Consider the following 17,953-nt stretch of genomic DNA (forward strand, 5'->3'; position numbering starts at 1 on the left):
TGAGAGAATAGTTGTTCGATACAACATTATAAGATCTTCGGGATGGGCTCCCCACCAGGTGCCGGTAATTGTACGGAGAAAGTTTATTCTTTGTTGACATTTTTTACTCAGATACCTAATATGGGCCCCCCAAGTACATTTGGAGTCGAACCAGACCCCAAGATACTTAAATGACATAGCATGAGTGATCGGTTTACCCAAAAGTTGAAGCTTTGGTTTTGCTGGTTTATGCTTCCTAGAAAAAACCACCATCTCTGTTTTCTCCGTGGAGAATTCGATCCCTAGCCCAATGGCCCAGGTTGAAAAATTGTTCAAAGTATCTTGTAAGGATTCTTGTAGGTCGGATTCGTTTGATCCTACGACAGACACCACTCCATCATCTGCAAGTTGTCTTAGGCTGCAATTTTGTGTAAGGCAATTGTCAATGTCGCTTACGTAGAAGTTGTACAAAACGGGGCTTAAACATGAGCCCTGGGGGAGTCCCATGTAAGAGACCCGACTTACTGCCGAATCTCCGTGAGAAAAGTTCAAATGTTTCTCACAAAGCAAGTTATATAACATATTATTCAATAGAGGCGGCAGACCCCGAGATTGTAATTTGTCTGACAAAACCTCTATTGAAACAGAATCAAAGGCCCCCTTTATGTCCAAGAATACTGAAGCCATTTGTTTTTTTTTCGGCGTAAGCCATTTGAATTTCTGAAGAAAGCAACGCAAGACAATCATTCGTCCCCTTGCCCCTGCGGAACCCATATTGTGTATCTGAGAGTAGGCCATTCGTTTCAACCCATCGATCAAGGCGAAACAAGATAATTTTCTCCAACAATTTCCGTATACAAGACAGCATTGCTATTGGGCGGTACGAATTGAAGTCGGACGCGGGTTTTCCGGGTTTTTGAATAGCTATAACTCGTACTTGTCTCCAATCATCTGGAACAATATTATGCTCCAGAAACCGATTGAATAAGTTCAACAAGCGATGTTTCGCCACATCAGGGAGATTTTTCAGCAAGTTGAACTTAATTCTATCCGATCCCGGAGCAGAATTGTTACATGAAAGGAGAGCAAGAGAGAATTCTACCATCGAAAACTCGGAATCAAGATCGCACCTATCTTGTGGTATATCTCGAATAATTCTTTGCACTGGAGCGGAATCGGGACAAACCTTTCGTGCAAAATTAAAAATCCATCGATGTGAATATTTCTCGCTTTCATTGGATGAAGAGCGATTTCTCATGTTTCGAGCCACTTTCCATAATTTTTTCATTGACGTTTCTCGTGATAAACCTCCCACGAAATTTCGCCAATAAGCACGTTTTTTTCCTTTGATCAAGTTTTTAAATTGATTTTCAAGGTCCAAATACGTTTGAAAATTCTCAATGGTTCCACGTTTCCGAAAAGCTTTACATGCATTCGATTTATCTCCATAAAGCTTGGAACACTGGCCATCCCACCATGGATTGGGAGGCCTTCGACGAATAGTGGAACCTGGGATGGGTTTCGTTTGAGCGCGAACCGCGCTGTCATAGATCAAACGAGAAATGAAGTTATACTCCTCCAATGGAGGCAAACCATCTCTGGAATTGATGGCTAGAGCAATCGCGTCCGCATATTTTTTCAGTCAATGTGTCTTGTGAGGTCGTATGCCATGTTTATTGATTCAGAAGAATTCAACCCATTGGTGATAGAAATTTTGATTGGCAAGTGATCACTACCGTTGGGATCCTGGATTACATTCCACTTGCAATCTAACGATAGTGAATTCGAGCAAAGCGAGAGGTCAAGAGCACTTGGTTTAGCAGGAGGTTTAGGTACACGTGTTGTTTCCCCAGTATTCAAAACGGTCATATTGAAGCTGTTACAAAGGTCATATATCAACGATGAACGATTATCGTCGTACGGTTCCCCCCAGGCAGTTCCGTGAGAGTTGAAGTCTCCCAAGATCAATCGTGGCTCAGGAAGGAGTGAGCACATGTCAACAAGTTGCTTGCGGCTAACCGCAGCTCTCGGAGGCCAATACAAGCTGACTATACAGAGGTCTTTGCCTCTGATGTTTGCATGACAAGCAACAGCTTCGATCCCTCCAATAGGTGGAAGGTCAATTCTAAAAAATGAGTGACACTTATTGATCCCCAATAGTACCCCTCCGTATCTGTCATCGCGGTCCAAGCGTATTATATTAAAATCGTGGAAAGAGAGATCATTTTGAGAAGAGAGCCAGGTTTCGGATAGAGCAAAAACATCACAATTGAGTTTATGAATTAGAAATTTGAATGTATCCAATTTAGGGATAAGACTACGACAATTCCACTGTAAAACAGTGATATCTCCGACCTCTCTATTTAAATTAGACATCAAGAGAGATAATCATTGCAAGGAGGGGCCATGTTTGCATCAATTGCTGCAAAATTGTCTTTAGTACTGGAAGCATTGCGGTGACAATGGTTCTGATGGAGTCGGAAACATTAAAACACGTGAAGATTTGATCCACAAGGTCAGACAACTTTATAAATCCCGATTGGGAAGTTGAACTTGACGGAAAAACAAGGACAGTTGGGGTTTTTGATGTCCCCTCAAGTGCTGGGTCGTTCGAAGGTGAACTATTACCACGGAGGCCAGGAGGGACCTGATTTTGCTTATCCGCTGCACTCGATTTTTTGGGCAAGCTAACAGGGGGTATCACCGGAGGGACTTGTCCTTGAACTTTGGGAGTGGTCACATTTTTGCGCCGGGGATTCCCTTGAGAAATAAACGGCGTGCCCCCGTTAGCTGTATCCGCTTCCATTTCGTCAACTGGCAACGTAGCGAAGACATTGTGTGTATTGATTGGTTGTTGTTCTTGAGCCAGTGGAGAAGCGCCCTTCAAAATTTCTGCGAAAGTGCGTTTAGAGCGTTCCCTCAAAGAGCGCTTCTGTTTCTCCCAGCGAGCCTTGTATGTTTCACAAGCTGAGAGCACGTGTGGGGATCCCCCGCAATATGGACACTTATGCTCAGTCGCACTGCAGGATTTCCCCTCATGTTGTTCTCCGCAAGTGGCACATCGTTCTTTATTGGCACAATAAGCAGCCGTGTGACCAACTGACTTGCACTTTAGACAAGTAATTGACTTTGGAATAAAAAGTCGCACGGCTAACCTCAATTTATCTACCATCACGTAGTCAGGGAGAGCTGAACCAGCGAAGGTGACTCGAAACGAGTTGGACGGCGTAAATTTCTTTTCTTCTCCTTCATGGGAGACTGTTCCGAGCTGGCGGCAATCCAAGATCTTAACAGTCGTCGAGGGCAGTTTTTTAAAACGGCTGGTACCTTCACTCGTAATGTATTCGCACGTCAAGCCCGTTTCGGTTATCACACCCTCAATTTCGACTATGTGAGAGGGAATGTAGACCCGATACTCAATTGTAAAATGCTGATCGACAACAATCTTGTTTGCGTCTTTTCGATCATTCACGACAACTCGCAATTTGTTTGGTCTAACCTTCGAAATTTCCGAAACGGAGGTATACCTTGCCAGATCTATCGCGATCTGCATGACTCTCAACGCCTTTCCATTTGGCTTAGGCCTGAAGAAAACAACCCAGGGACCAGTTCCGGGCGCATCTTCTGGATAGACCTTTACACGGGGAGTGGGAATAACAGGGGGGAAGGCGAGGACGGGGATTGAGAGTGGGAAGACGAAGGTTGAGAAGGTGCGGGAAGAACAGAGGGAGAAGACGAGGTTGAAGGTAGAGTGGGATCGTTAAGGGCAGATGGGAGATTTGCTAGTTTTTTGGAGGGAGGCTTGGTAGGGTTAGCTGACTCGTCCCCAGAAGAAGTATCTTCCGTATTTGGTACGCGTTTTAGTGACTTTTTTTTATCACTTAGGAGGGAACTAGAGTCAGAGACCTCCATATCCGAAGGTCCCCCACCCTCTGCCATTTTAAAATTGGCACTTATATTCTAAGTATTTTTTTTTAAATAATATTTCACAATAATAATAATTCACAAAAACAAACAAAAAAAACTTATAATTAATAAATATTTTCTCTCACTATATTCAATCTTATTCACCTATGAACGCACTCCAGTGCAGATGAACGGGAGCGTGCTGAAAGCTCGTTGGTGGTGGGAATGTGCCTACGACACCACTACACACAGTCGTCGGTGAAAGCTTACCCGCACTGTCACTTTTGGCACGATGACTCGGCGAAATCTCCAATGTCGGCGAAGCAGCGACAAAACAAAAACCAATGCTTGGCTTTCCGAGGATGAAAGCCTCTATCCACTTGCAGGCAGGGCACTTCACTCACTATCCAGATAGCGAAATGAACTCTTCAGCGGCAAAAAAAACAACAATCACGCGGTAACCGATAACGGAACTTGGACGCGACTTTCCTTCGTCTGGTTACTTCGGGCAATCGGCGAAGAATGATGGAGTGCATTGTTGTTGAACACGATTTAGCGCTTTTGAATTACGAGTACTGCATATAAATGGTTTGAAAGCTATTTGTATGATAGAACTCAACGGACTGCTTTCAACGATTTCATTTTCAGTTCCGTAGGGAATAATCTTGGAGTACCTCAGGGAAGTGTATTAGGGTTCATTTTATTTATTATGTACATCAATGACATGCGACGAGTTTTACGATATTGCGATATCAATCTTTTTGCGGATGATACTGTGTTATTCATTGAAGCTAAGAATGTACATGAGGTCATTTTACACTTGAATGGAGATTTGCGTTCTTTAAGTAGATGGTTGAAGTATAAGCAATTGAAATTAAACATTAATAAGACTAAATATATGGTAATCTCGCGAAATCGAAAAAATTAAAACATCTCTGTTGTGATTGATGATGAGACCATTGATCGCGTCCGGGAGATTAAATATCTTGGCGTGATTATTCATCACAAACTTAAGTTGAAGGATGAAATAAGAACACCACATTTCTTATCATGTGCTTCACAAAATTCGCTATAATTTAAAGGAGTAAATGCTTTCAACTCGATGCCATGCCGATGTGTTTTCAACGTGCAAAAACACTATCAGAATTTAGGAGAAACTGTATTTCACACGTTAAAGCTGTATGTTACTAACAGCCAAATTTTTTTTTTATTTTGACAACGATTTTGACTGACGAAGTTACGAACGGATATCTTAATGTGAACAGTTTTTTGATTTTTTTGTGTTTATTATGACATAGTTTTAGTTATTGTTTAGACAATTTTGAACAATTTTTCTTCTATGTTCTATTTTTTTTGTTTCTCAATTTGTATTCGTCTCTATTATGTCTATCATGACCATGGTGATGATGGACTATTTTCATTTTCATTTTGTTGTTTTTATATTGTAGTATTTGAAAAAAAAAGTTGTCTATAAAAGCTTGAGCGCCGCGCGCGTTGTACAGATATAAAGGAGAGGAATTCAAAAGTTTTGTCAGAGCCGGTCTAGATATTGTTCGTAAAGAACAATTTATCGATTTCTCTGGATGGGGATATTCGAAGTCAATCCAAAACAAGGCTGGCGGTTGGACTTGTGTCTTGGTGGACCATTTGGCTGTAAGGGCCTTGTCGGGACCGTATCGGCTCTGTGGCGGACAAGACTGAGTATTGGCTTGTCTTTTGACATTGCATTTTTTTGAACTTATATCTGTAAATAATATCAGTTCGTCTTTTTTTGCTAAACTGATTTCAATGCAGAGAAAACAAAAAATATCTTTTAGATAACTCGTCTTGCTCAAACCTCTGTTATCCATATTTTTAACACTCTTATTTGCGGGATATGTATCGAACCTTGACAAAACAATAAAGGTTTTAAACCTAGTCTTAACAACGAAAATAGCTACAGTATCTTCCCTTGTGTAGATTGCTGCAACCACTTCTTATACAAGGTGGTTTAAGACGGACTCCCGTTTCCGAGAGAGGCGTGACTGAGAAGGGGAGGACCGCTGTCGTAGCGCTATGCTTGTTTTGAGACTCCATCCCAGTGGAACGATCTTCCGTCGACATTTTCACATTACGCGCGCTAAATCCGACCTTGATGTTGAAACGATTTCATAGGCGGTTAAACCGTGTGACTGTCGCAGGGAGCGCATTTCTAATAGATATAGACGTAGACTTCAAGGTAGTGGAACAAAGTAAGAATTCCAATTGATCAGTCACCGGGACGGTTTGAGCTCATGAATAAAATCGACGTGATGAGGAATGCGCATTTCGTATGAGTAGTGATGACGCTCAATTCAACCTGAACTGTGAACAAGCGGGACAGTTGTCAATCCAAGGGAACTCAAAGAACGAATATTTGAAATGTTACAGGATAAAATTTAAAACCATTTCAACATCTGGAACCGATTCAGCTCGTGGAATGTGAAAATGTCGACAGTTTATTTTCATAAAAGGCGCGGATTACAAACTCTGATGTTCATCAGACCAAACCTTTATATTAACTGAAAACAACACCGGACAAACGCCATTACCCTTAGATATTGGGGAGCTCGTTTTGAAGCACGCTGTATATCTCTGAAAACACAAAAAAGTGGTTCTATAATTGTAGAACATAGTGTAACTGAAGCTAACTTATCACGAATAAAATTTTCGTGTTTTAATTACGAGTATAAACGGCATCTTCTGATTTGAATTTTTACCGAATAAAACTTTCAACAATTATTATGTGTAGATGCTTTATTGCGAATATGGTTTTACCTGTGTTTTGTGTAGCTCTCCTTTGGGAACCTCGGCGCTTTTGCAGAGGCGGTGTTTCTGAATCATTTAGTCTCGGTTCGCTCGTGCAATGCCCTTTCGAATCTTGCAGTGTAGCAGATGAAGGTTGCGGTTTTCGTCGTACCTGTGAAAGATGCAGAGATGTTTATCTATATTTAAATAAAAATGATTTGGTGTCCGTTTGTCACTATTTAATCCGAGAACGGAACAAAGCATTTGCACAGTTATTATTAGAGATGAAACGGATATCCGGTTACTATCCGGCCAGGTACCGTATAGTCAACTACAATCCGGGCGGATACAGGATATTAAAAAAAACAATAATTTTTCATTAATACAAGATAAATAATAATAAAATATTTCGTTAAAAATATTACTGAAATGCGAGATTTTTTTTCAAAATTAAATTAATACTAATTCATAATATTAACTTTTATAAATATTTTATTAACAATAGTAAGAATTAAGCAGTGGTAAATTATGCTGAAAAAACAGTAAGTGTCCAGTAGTTGCTGGTGAAAACCGATTACGCTTTGCTTCGTACACCAGGCCAGCTTGAAAAAACCTTGCCAATTGAGGGTACTGCTTAGAATTTAAAGACCATCAAATGTAAGAATCGTGATCGCAATCGATTCAAATTGTTTTCATATAACAACATATTTCCTTAGCAATGTATGTGTTTTCCTGAACGCGACGATGGGTTTTATTTTCATTTGTCACTTCGTTGAAACAATCCCAAAAGGTGTTGTGAGCTTTGCGTATAACGTTTGATTCAGTTATATCTCTAGTGGGTGCCGACCTTTTGAGGAATTTGGAGGTAAAAGCACTTAAAGCCCTTTAATGCTTTCACGTGCTCTTCAAAAATTGTCTAAGAATGCATTTGCCTTTTATGACAACTAAGTCAGATAAGTTCGGCACAACTATACTGGATTCTTGGCCATCGGGGTGTAGAGGGAAATACACAAGTAGACGAACTTGCAGATGTGGCTCAAACTCACCCTTCACTGGTCCTGAACCATTCAGTGGAATTTTTGATTGTGTGTTTAAGATCACTCTGATCACTCTGAAGAAAATGAGAAGACCTGTAAGTGATGGTCAATTGGATAGCTGTTCATCAATAAGGTTGAAGAGAAGTAGAAAAATTGAGCATACCAAAATAGTTCAAAACAATGGACGCAGTGTTTTAGATCCAACATGGAAAAAAAATCTCTTTTGAGTCGTTAAATAAGTGTTGAAGACGGCAATGAGCTGTTACACCCAGGAGATAGGTCGTAAGATATTATTGTATAATCCAACAAGATTCTCTGTAGGGCTGTTTCCATCTCAAGAACTTCTAAACAGTCTGACTTGAACCTCAAGTCCAAAAAGGTGGCAATAAGGTAAATTGGATCTTCCTCTAATTAGTTGAAATAAGTTACCAATCCAGCGTTTCGAGATGCACTCATATGAAGTAAGATCGATGTTCTATGTGCAGTCTCGTCCTTGTCCAAATATATTTTTATGTAGCAACATGTGAAATTACCTCAGATATACAGGAAAGGCCCGAACTTATAATTTTGTTATTTCTTCAAACTGCTCCATAAGTCCCCACTATTGAGTTGTCGAATTAGTGAATGTGTAGCCCCCTATGATAGTTGTTCATTTCGACAGGGTGGCCAGTTTTTTTCCTTGTTGGGTGTGAACCACTGCGTCCATTATTTTGAACTATTGTGGTATGCCCCATTTTTTCTACTACGCTTCAAGCTTATCTACTGCTTATTGATTAAGAAGTAGACTGAAAGTGTCGCCGCGCGGATCACGAATTTAGAACGTGAATCATGGCATAGATATAGAGCGTGTGATTAGAACGCTCTATCATAAACAAAGGATGAAATATAAACAAAGATCACCGGCGTAGGTCTATTTATTGCATCGGAGCTTATCTCCGATTGTAAATACCGAAGGACGAGAGGAATTCCAAAGAGCAGTAAAACGATTGTGAAGGTCGCGAGAAACTCAATGAGCTCGCTTAGGGAATAATAATAAATAAATAAACGGAGAGGAAAGATATTACGCTTGCGTGCGAGTAAATAATCTTCCCTTCGTCTGAGAATAGTTATAGAATAATAACGATTTCCTTAGCATCGCCCTTCTAGCATGAGATGAGGCTTCATTCACGAGGAAATATAGGAAAGGAAACGTGTATAAAAGAATGATCTTTTCTGAAATGAACTTCTCTCAATCAGGCCACGAACGCAGAAGCATCTCGGTACTCTCAACATCCTGTTGGACGCTCCAATATCACATCCTTGAAGGAAAGGCCGCGAGGGGCCCAGGAAACACCAGCGGCGAGGACGCTACCGAGCATCAGGAAGAACCACAGGATCCAAGCGCAACGGGCGCCTCCCTTTCCGCTCTTCTTCTCTTTGGCTTCGCCCGGCCAAACAACTCCTAGTGACATAGTACCACCGGATCACATCTGTAGGCGCATACTCGTTATGTGCTACGTGATCTGGCCTGCAAGAAAGCGTCCAATAAAGGGCCTCCCTTTTTCTTCTTGGATGGCACTAACGTTCCAGTGGAACTTTTGCCTACTCAACGTAGCACTACTTGCGTCATTTTTATAAGTAGTACTTGGTTGAGATTTCTATGCCGAATAACACGCCTTGAATGTACTCTGGAGTGGCAAGTTCTAGAATACGCGTGACCACAGTGCAAGCCGAAAGAATTTTCTTTGACGAAAAATCTCCCGACAAGAACGGGAATCGAACCCGGTCCTTCCTCCTCCGTTTGAATTACGCAACCAGCGCTCTCAATAAGCACGACCCTGCAGCCACTATTGGTGGCTCCAGAGAAGATCTTTCCTCCAGCTCTTAAATTAGAGAGGAAGAGAGGCTAGCTGAAGAGAGGACTAACTAAGCCTCGTCAACCTTCCCACTCGCGTAAACAGCACGATAAATCTTGCAGCCACAGAAAGCTATAACGAGATAGGTGCCAATCAGGAACAATAATCCAGTGGCTGTTACTACACGTTTTTAGGGAAGGATAATTTTAATTATTTTAATGGGTATGGAACTTAATTCGTCCCGTTTCCACAAGATGGCTCAAGGTGATATAAATAGTCGACGGCGGCAGTTATTTTTTGCTGAATCGTGATGTGTTTATATCTGTCAACCAAATATTATTTACAAATATTTGAGTTTTGCACAACAAATTCAATTTTTACAGCGTAAAAAATATTGAGTTTCTTTGCAAATAAGCATCATTTGCGGGAAGATTGGATTTTCTGTTTCCATTGGAAACAGAAACACACAAGCATCTAATGCTTGTGGAAATTTATTGCGACTCTGCACCATCGGATAGGCTTTGTAGGGAATATTCGAACGATTTAAAAGTAGTGATTTTAGTTTTGAAGATAAAAAGTGTCCGAGTCAACCGAAAAAGTTTGAAGACGAACATTGCTCGATCAAGATTGTTGTCAAACGCAAACAGAGCTTACATAATCATTGGGATAACTCGAAATGCTATTTCTAAACGACTCAAAACCACAGAGTGCATCCAAAAGCAAGGAAACCATGTGCCATACGATTTAATGGCGAGATTTGTCGAACGGCGATTTTGTATGTTCGAAATGTTGCTCGAACGGCACAGAAGAAAGTAAATTTGCATCGAATCGTTACGGGAACAAAAAATGGATTCACTACAACAATTCTAAAAGCAAGTAATCGTATGTGAAGTTCGGCTAACCAGAAGCCGAACATCCACGGTGCCAAAGCAATGCTCTGTATTCGGTGAGATCAAAAGGGTGTAACCCAAATGAGCTGCTAAAATCTGGTCAAACAATCAATGAAGACTTGTGCAGGCAACAATTGATCCCTTCAAAAGGAGTTATTGTCAACAAACTTTCAGATTTTGCGAACAGACACGAATCCATAATATTCCATCACGACAACGCTCGACCTCATGTTACTGTTCTAGTAAAATCTATTTGGAAAATAGCGGATGGGAAATTCTTCTGGCTCACCCGCTTAATAGTCCAGACTTCGGCCTTTCCGACTACCATTTGTTTCGATCGATGCCGAACACTTTGAGTGGAATACGATTTACTCCAGAACAAGGTATCGAAAGTTGGCTGGATTCCTTTCTAGCTTCGAAAGATGAACGCTTCTTTACGATCAAATCCGTCAATTGAGAGAAAGTAGGGGCTAGTGATGACAAATACTTTGATTAAAGGGTGTGTCACATCAAATTGTATCACGGAAAAAACACTGTAGAAATTCGCCCAGTAGACCGATCCTTTTGAAAATTTTAGACAGTAAAATAAAAACTATTAAACAACTTTTGGCATTTTCTTTTTATTCATACTTCGAGCCCAAGCCCGTATGCTCACACCTTCCTCTTTACCCCGTCCATAAGGTTCTGTACAACGTCAGGTTGTAGTTTTTTTTGAACAAAAATCCATTTTCTCTTGAAGTCCGCCTCCGATTTGACAACTTTTGGGTTCTTCCGGAGGGCCTGCTTCATAATCGCCCAATATTTCTCTATTGGGCGAAGCTCCGGCGCGTTGGGCGGGTTCATTTCCTTTGGCACGAAGGTGACCCCGTTAGCTTCGTACCACTCCAACACGTCCTTTGAATAGTGGCACGAAGCGAAATCCGGCCAGAAGATGGTCGGGCCCTCGTGCTGCTTCAATAGTGGTAGTAAGCGCTTCTGTAGGCACTCCTTAAGGTAAACCTGCCCGTTTACCGTGCCGGTCATCACGAAGGGGGCGCTCCGCTTTCCGCAAGAGCAGATCGCTTGCCACACCATGTACTTTTTGGCAAACTTGGATAGTTTCTGCTTGCGAATCTCCTCCGGAACGCTGAATTTGTCCTCTGCGGAGAAGAACAACAGGCCCGGCAGCTGAAGAAAGTCCGCATTGACGTAGGTTTCGTCGTCCATTACCAGGCAATGCGGCTTCGTCAGCATTTCGGTGTACAGCTTCCGGGCTCGCGTCTTCCTCACCATGTTTTGCCTTTCGTCGCGGTTAGGAGCCTTCTGAACCTTGTATGTAATGTGCACACCTAATATTTATCATAAAATAATATCTCCATTTATGACCCAGGATAACTCGCCAATGTATCGTTCGATTTGAGCTGTCTTTATTTTGTTGTATTCATCTCTGTCCATAGGCGAGAAAAATTGAAAAATGTTGAAACAAAAAAAAACAAATTAAAAAAATATATATGTTCTGCAGTGTGCTCCCTTGGCCGAGTGGTTAGCGTCATAACTAACATGCCGGGTGTTCGGGTTCGATTCCCGTTCTGGTCGGGGGAATTTTTCGTCAAAAAAATTTCCTCCGACTTGCACTGTGTTCACGCGTATTCTAGAGCTTGCCACTCAGAATGCATTCAAGGCGTGTTATTTGGCATAGAAATCTCAACTAAGTACTAATAAAAATGACGCAAGTAATACTACGTTGAGACGGCGAAGTTCCTCTAGGAACGTTAGTGCCATTGAAGAAGAAGAAGATATGTTCTGCAGTGAAATGTTTGTCCAATTTGAATACGTTAATCCAGTTGGTACCCGCACTGATGGTATTGAGTTTCGTGTTCTGTTGTAGTGAAACCAAATAATAATGGAAATTCAGGCGGGACAAGCCCATCTATATAAAGAAAAATGATTGGGTGCCAGCATGTCACGATTCCACTTGAGAACGAATCAGCGGATGATTCTTTTTTGTTTCGTGTGTTTTGGTTTGCATCAGGTTTATATCCCAAAAAAGGAATGAGAAATCATTGTAATGGAGAGTTGGAAAATAATGAAAAATCAGAACGTTGTTTTCACATTTGACTTTTCGGCCTGCTCAGTAGACACAAGTTCAATATTCAATGTGAAAAAAATATCAGTCTGCTGATCCAAGACAAAAAAAAGACATTGGAACCACTGTTATTATCAGCCTACTAATTCAAATTACAAAATTTTTAAATTCGATATTCATTTATTTATTTATTTATTTCGTCTTCGATTTTTTTCGTACAGACTACATCTTAACCTATATTCTTAAGTCTAAGTTTAAAAACAGCTTTATTTATATTGAATTCGAACACTGCACTAACATTACTAAAATCTCTCAAACATGCATAAAAAGGATTGTAGTATCCATACGTCGTTCTACTCGTAAAAAGCTGGGGTGACATTGCGCATTTCGAAACGAGTGATTTTCGTTCGTTTCGACCATTTTGACATGCCTTTGACCAGCTTTGTTTACGAACCCAAATATTTTACATTTCTCTACGAGACAAATTTTGCTCTAAATCTAGAACATCGAAAATATGAACTTGAAAAATATACATAATACTAAAATCATTTCGATTTGAGTTCGAATTTTCTCGAAACGAGTTACTCCTTTCGAAATGCCACCCCTGGTTACGTAGTCGACGTTGAGGTACAGTTATGTTGACATTTTGAAGAGACGGGCAGTCTATGTTAGCTGTCAGCAGGTCAAACACGAACAGTCGTCGCAGTTTAGTTCGTCTGGATGCAAGTGTTTCAAGGTCGATTAGTTTATAACGATCGGTATACTCCGGAAGTCTGGAACCGTCCCTCCACGGTAGCTGGCGTAGAGAGTAGCGCAGGAAACATTCTTGGACTCTTTCAATTTTCATACACTGTACTGCATGGTACGGTGCCCACACCGGTACAGCATATTCCAGTATGCACAAGCGAACAGTACAAGGCCTTTAGAGCATACACATCGGCGAAGAACTGCGTACTACGTTTTAAAAATCCAAGAACTGTAAACGCTTTGGCCGTTGTCCGTGCTATGTGCTCGTTGAACTGCAGCTTGCTATCAATTATCACACCAAGATCACGAATAGAATTTACACGCTCAAGGGAGACCGGGTTTGTACTAAAGGGTGTGTCACATCAAATTGCATCACGGAAAAAACGCTGTAGAAATTTATTTTTTAGGAATTATATCTTCAGCTATCGCTTATAATCAGACAAGAGTGTATAGATCACGTTGGCCATGCTTCACTGTAAATTTTTTGTAAATTTGGAAAAATGTCGTCAAACGAAAAAGAGCGTCGTGAATTAATCTTGTGCACTCATTTCGAGAATCCGGAGTTGTCACATCGGGACATCGGTAAGATGTTGGGAATCGTCCAATCCACGGTCAGCAGAGTACTAAAACGATACTTCGAGAACCTAACCATCGACCGGAAGGTGAAGAACGGCAAAAATGGATGCTCCGTCAGTGAAAAAGATCACAAGCGCGTAGTTAAGCAGTTTAGACGTGATCCGAGAAGTTCGGTCCGGGATGTCGCCAATAAGCTGAATTTGTCAAGTTCATTCGTCCATCGGACCAAGCAGCGGGAGGGCCTACGTACATACAAGGTTCAGAAGGCTCCTAATCGCGATGAAAGGCAAAACATGGTGGGGAAGATGCGAGCCCAGAAGCTGTACACCGAAATGCTGACGAAGCCGCATTGCCTGGTAATGGACGACGAAACCTACGTCAAAGCGGACTTTCGTCAGCTGCCGGGCCTGTTGTTCTTCTCCGCAGAGGACAAATTCAGCGTTCCGGAGGAGATTCGCAAACAGAAACTATCCAAGTTTGCCAAAAAGTACATGGTGTGGCAAACGATCTGCTCTTGTGGAAAGCGGAGCGCCCCCTTCGTGATGACCGGCACGGTAAACGGGCAGGTTTACCTTAAGGAGTGCCTACAGAAGCGCTTACTTCCACTATTGAAGCAGCACGAGGGCCCGACCATCTTCTGGCCGGATCTCGCTTCGTGCCACTATTCAAAGGACGTGTTGGAGTGGTACGAAGCCAACGGGGTCACCTTCGTGTCAAAGGAAATGAACCCGCCCAACGCGCAGGAGCTTCGCCCAATCGAGAAATATTGGGCGATTATGAAGCAGGCCCTCCGGAAGAACCCCAAAGTTGTCAAATCGGAGGCGGACTTCAAGAGAAAATGGATTTCTGTTCAAAAAAAACTACAACCTGACGTTGTACAGAACCTTATGGACGGGGTAAAGAGGAAGGTGCGAGCATACGGGCTTGGGCTCGAAGTATGAATAAAAAGAAAATGCCAAAAGTTGTTTAATAGTTTTTATTTTACTGTCTAAAATTTTCAAAAGGATCGGTCTACTGGGCGAATTTCTACAGCGTTTTTTCCGTGATGCAATTTGATGTGACACACCCTTTATAGTCGAAGCGAATGAACGACTGTCTACGTGTGAAGGAGATTATTTTCGTCTTCGCAATATTCATTTCCATACCAATATTAGAACACCAGCGCAGCAGTTCATTATTATCGGCTTGGAGGGCGCAACAGTCGAGAGCTGAAGTGATGGTCCGGTATGGAAACAAGTTAGAACTCCGAAATTAGCAATCAACATGCGCACAGCTTCATTAAATAATCAATCAGTATTTTCGAAGCATTTGTTGAAAAACATTAGCTGTTTGACAATCCATATACCGTTCTGAATCATATTTCAGACGCTTAAGGCATATGATGCAGAAAACAGATCTTAACTTTATGCACAGGTATTATTTGGTTGATATTTTTAATAAATTAATTAAATATGCTTTTGAGCCTTCTACTTTGGTACCTATTTGATTGAAAACATAAAAAAATTGCAACTTTTGCAATTCTTCTGTCATTTTTTATCTGTCCATGCGACAAAAAATCCATGGAATCCCAGATCATCTACGCTCCGATTCTATTCCGCCGATATTTTCGGCAGAATATGGGAAAGTTAAATCTGATAAAATGTTCTTTACTGACGGTTGATACATAAACGCGTTCACTGGCTTCGGCATCTTCAATGAAAATTCCAGTGCCTCTTTCAAACTCAAAGATTCTTGTTCCGTGTATATCGCTGAACTGGGTGCGATATACTACGCACTAGGGATCATTGAAACATTGCCCATCGACCATCATAACCAAATGATTTTCTCTTGATAACTCTGAGTTGACCAAAGCATTGCTAGACTGAAACTAGTTCGAATAATTGAGTTACTCTCCTTCCTCGTTTTGTGTACAACTCCTAACAAGAATTTGCTCCATGGGAATGAGTATCTCTATGACGTACGCTTTACGATTCTTGTTCTCTCGTCCGGGCGTTCAATTTTCCTCTCCGAGCGCGTCAACTTCGATGAAACCGTGTGAGGGAAAAATGCGCTACAGCAGATATGACGACATTAATGTTTAATGTTCCACAGAGGATTTCTCAGATGGTGTTTAAATTCATCTACAAGAGACTACAAACAATAATCCCCCTCAAATCACTAATTTTATGAGTTAATGTAAATACGTTATTAGCCAAGGCTATTACGATATCGAACACGTGGTCTTGCGAGATATATTTTTCCGCCAGCCCAAATACAGACTCCTTTCGGACCCGAGTAAACTTGTGGCTAGAAAAGTCCTTAATTACCTTGAATTAATCAAAAACATAAATTAGCCCAAATATGTCAACATGTGTTTTTTGTGTAATCACGTAAATATTTACTCATAAAATTTTAGGATTGTGGAACTCTACATAATTTGTATGCAGATAGACTATCCACAGTTTGTGGGGGGAATACTCATACAACTCAAATGGGTAATGATTATCTGCTATCACAAAGCTGAGAAATTTTTTGACGTTTTATTTTACTACTGATTAATTTAAAAAAAAAAAAAGCTTTATTTTAAAATGTTTTCTTCTCCTGAGACTGGCTCACCATATTGCACTGCTACTAAAACCGTAGGCTAACCTCAAGGATATTTTTTATCCATTTTCGGCGAATAATCAATAGAATGCCGTGTTATGAAACATCAGAACAATAGCAAAAACAACATCACGATCATAAGGTGTTGGTTCGGTTATTCCAGACGACATTGGAATATATTCCATCTGATCATCTTTAAGAAGGTTAACGACCTTCAAAGGATAAATTTATCTTGGGAAAATTAAATTGATGTTCATGACTTCCAGTCGAACGTTTATCCGCTCTGACAATAATTGTGTGGTCCTCACAAGGCATATAGGCCGTCAGTTCACTTAAATTCTTCGCATACCGTTTGATGATTAGGTAGGATGTTGATAATCTTTTCTGTGATACCGATTGTTCCAACAGTATTTATTCGACAATATGGAAATTGAATACCTGAAATTAACTAGATTCAACCAAACAAATCTGCGGACAAAGCAGTATGTACACTCAAGAGATGCAAGAAGTTTATATATAAGGGATATATAAAAAACATTGGTCGTTCAATAAATCTACTGCCACATATGTCGGAAGTCCACGATATATGAATAACAATGTCCATACTTATTCTTTACATTTATTTGCAACGAAAAACGTAACCACACAGAATTGAATTAATCAAATATGTGATCCGTTTTATCTACAAAATAAAAAAGGATCTTAAATTCCATTGAATTCGAAAAGTGTTTCGTGAAATCACAAATTGTTTATTAGAAATTATTAGAAAAAATATTCGAAGAGAAATGTGAATGTTCAGAATTATTTGAATCTAAAATACGATTTTGGGCGGGATGAGATTCGCCCAAATCTGCTGGTAATAAAATTAATCAATTGCATCCATTTCCCGTCTGCTGTTAATCGGGCGGGAGACGACAGCAAAATAAAATCGACACATAACTGAGTCCACCACTCACTGCGCTCAGTGCAATAGAGAATTCAAAATCCCTCGATGAGTGTCGTAAGATTTCAGTTCCGATCAAGAACTCATCATCCGCTCTATGGGATGGGATTAATCGTTTGTGGCTTGCACTCACGATAAACCTCGAGTAGTAGAAGTAATGCTTCGAGAGTGCATACAGTGGGGATCAAGGATGCAAAATTTCGAAAGAACATGTTGAAATCGAAAAGCAATTTTTATCAGTGCAAAATATCTCCACCGACACTCTTCACATTTTTCTATCGCGGTGCCGCTGTGACTATGACCGCTGGCTCACCATCTCGTTTGTTTTGATATAGTTTTCGTTCCATCAACAGAAATATCAGTTCATTCTCGATGTCAGTGAATGCTCAAGCCGAAAATAGCACCTTTCATTGCGTCCTGGTGAAATTTTCGTTGGTCATACACCCATAAACTCAGCACTCAAATGTGCCGTTGCCCATCGATGTGTGTGCAATAAGCGGCACAAAAATGGGACCGGGGCTAGAAACATACTAGGAAAACACACACGAACACGCATTTAAACGTCTGACGCGGTGTCAGTGAGATGATATTTCCTTGTACGGAATTTTGTTCCCTTCCACTGTCAG

General features: G+C 40.8%; 1 protein-coding gene across 2 annotated transcripts in view; it reads right to left on the reverse strand.

Annotated features, from left to right (window-relative positions):
• Nucleotides 1-17,953, reverse strand: part of LOC129764166 (GTP-binding protein REM 1) — an 88,662-nt gene that overhangs the window by 49,661 nt on the left and 21,048 nt on the right. For both annotated transcript variants that reach the window (XM_055762998.1, XM_055762999.1), the window contains exon 3: nucleotides 6,682-6,823. In XM_055762998.1, coding sequence (XP_055618973.1) covers nucleotides 6,682-6,823 — 142 coding nt within the window. The remainder of the gene's footprint in view (nucleotides 1-6,681; nucleotides 6,824-17,953) is intronic.

Source organism: Toxorhynchites rutilus, chromosome 2 (assembly GCF_029784135.1).
Source record: "Toxorhynchites rutilus septentrionalis strain SRP chromosome 2, ASM2978413v1, whole genome shotgun sequence".
NCBI classification, from domain to species: domain Eukaryota; kingdom Metazoa; phylum Arthropoda; class Insecta; order Diptera; family Culicidae; genus Toxorhynchites; species Toxorhynchites rutilus.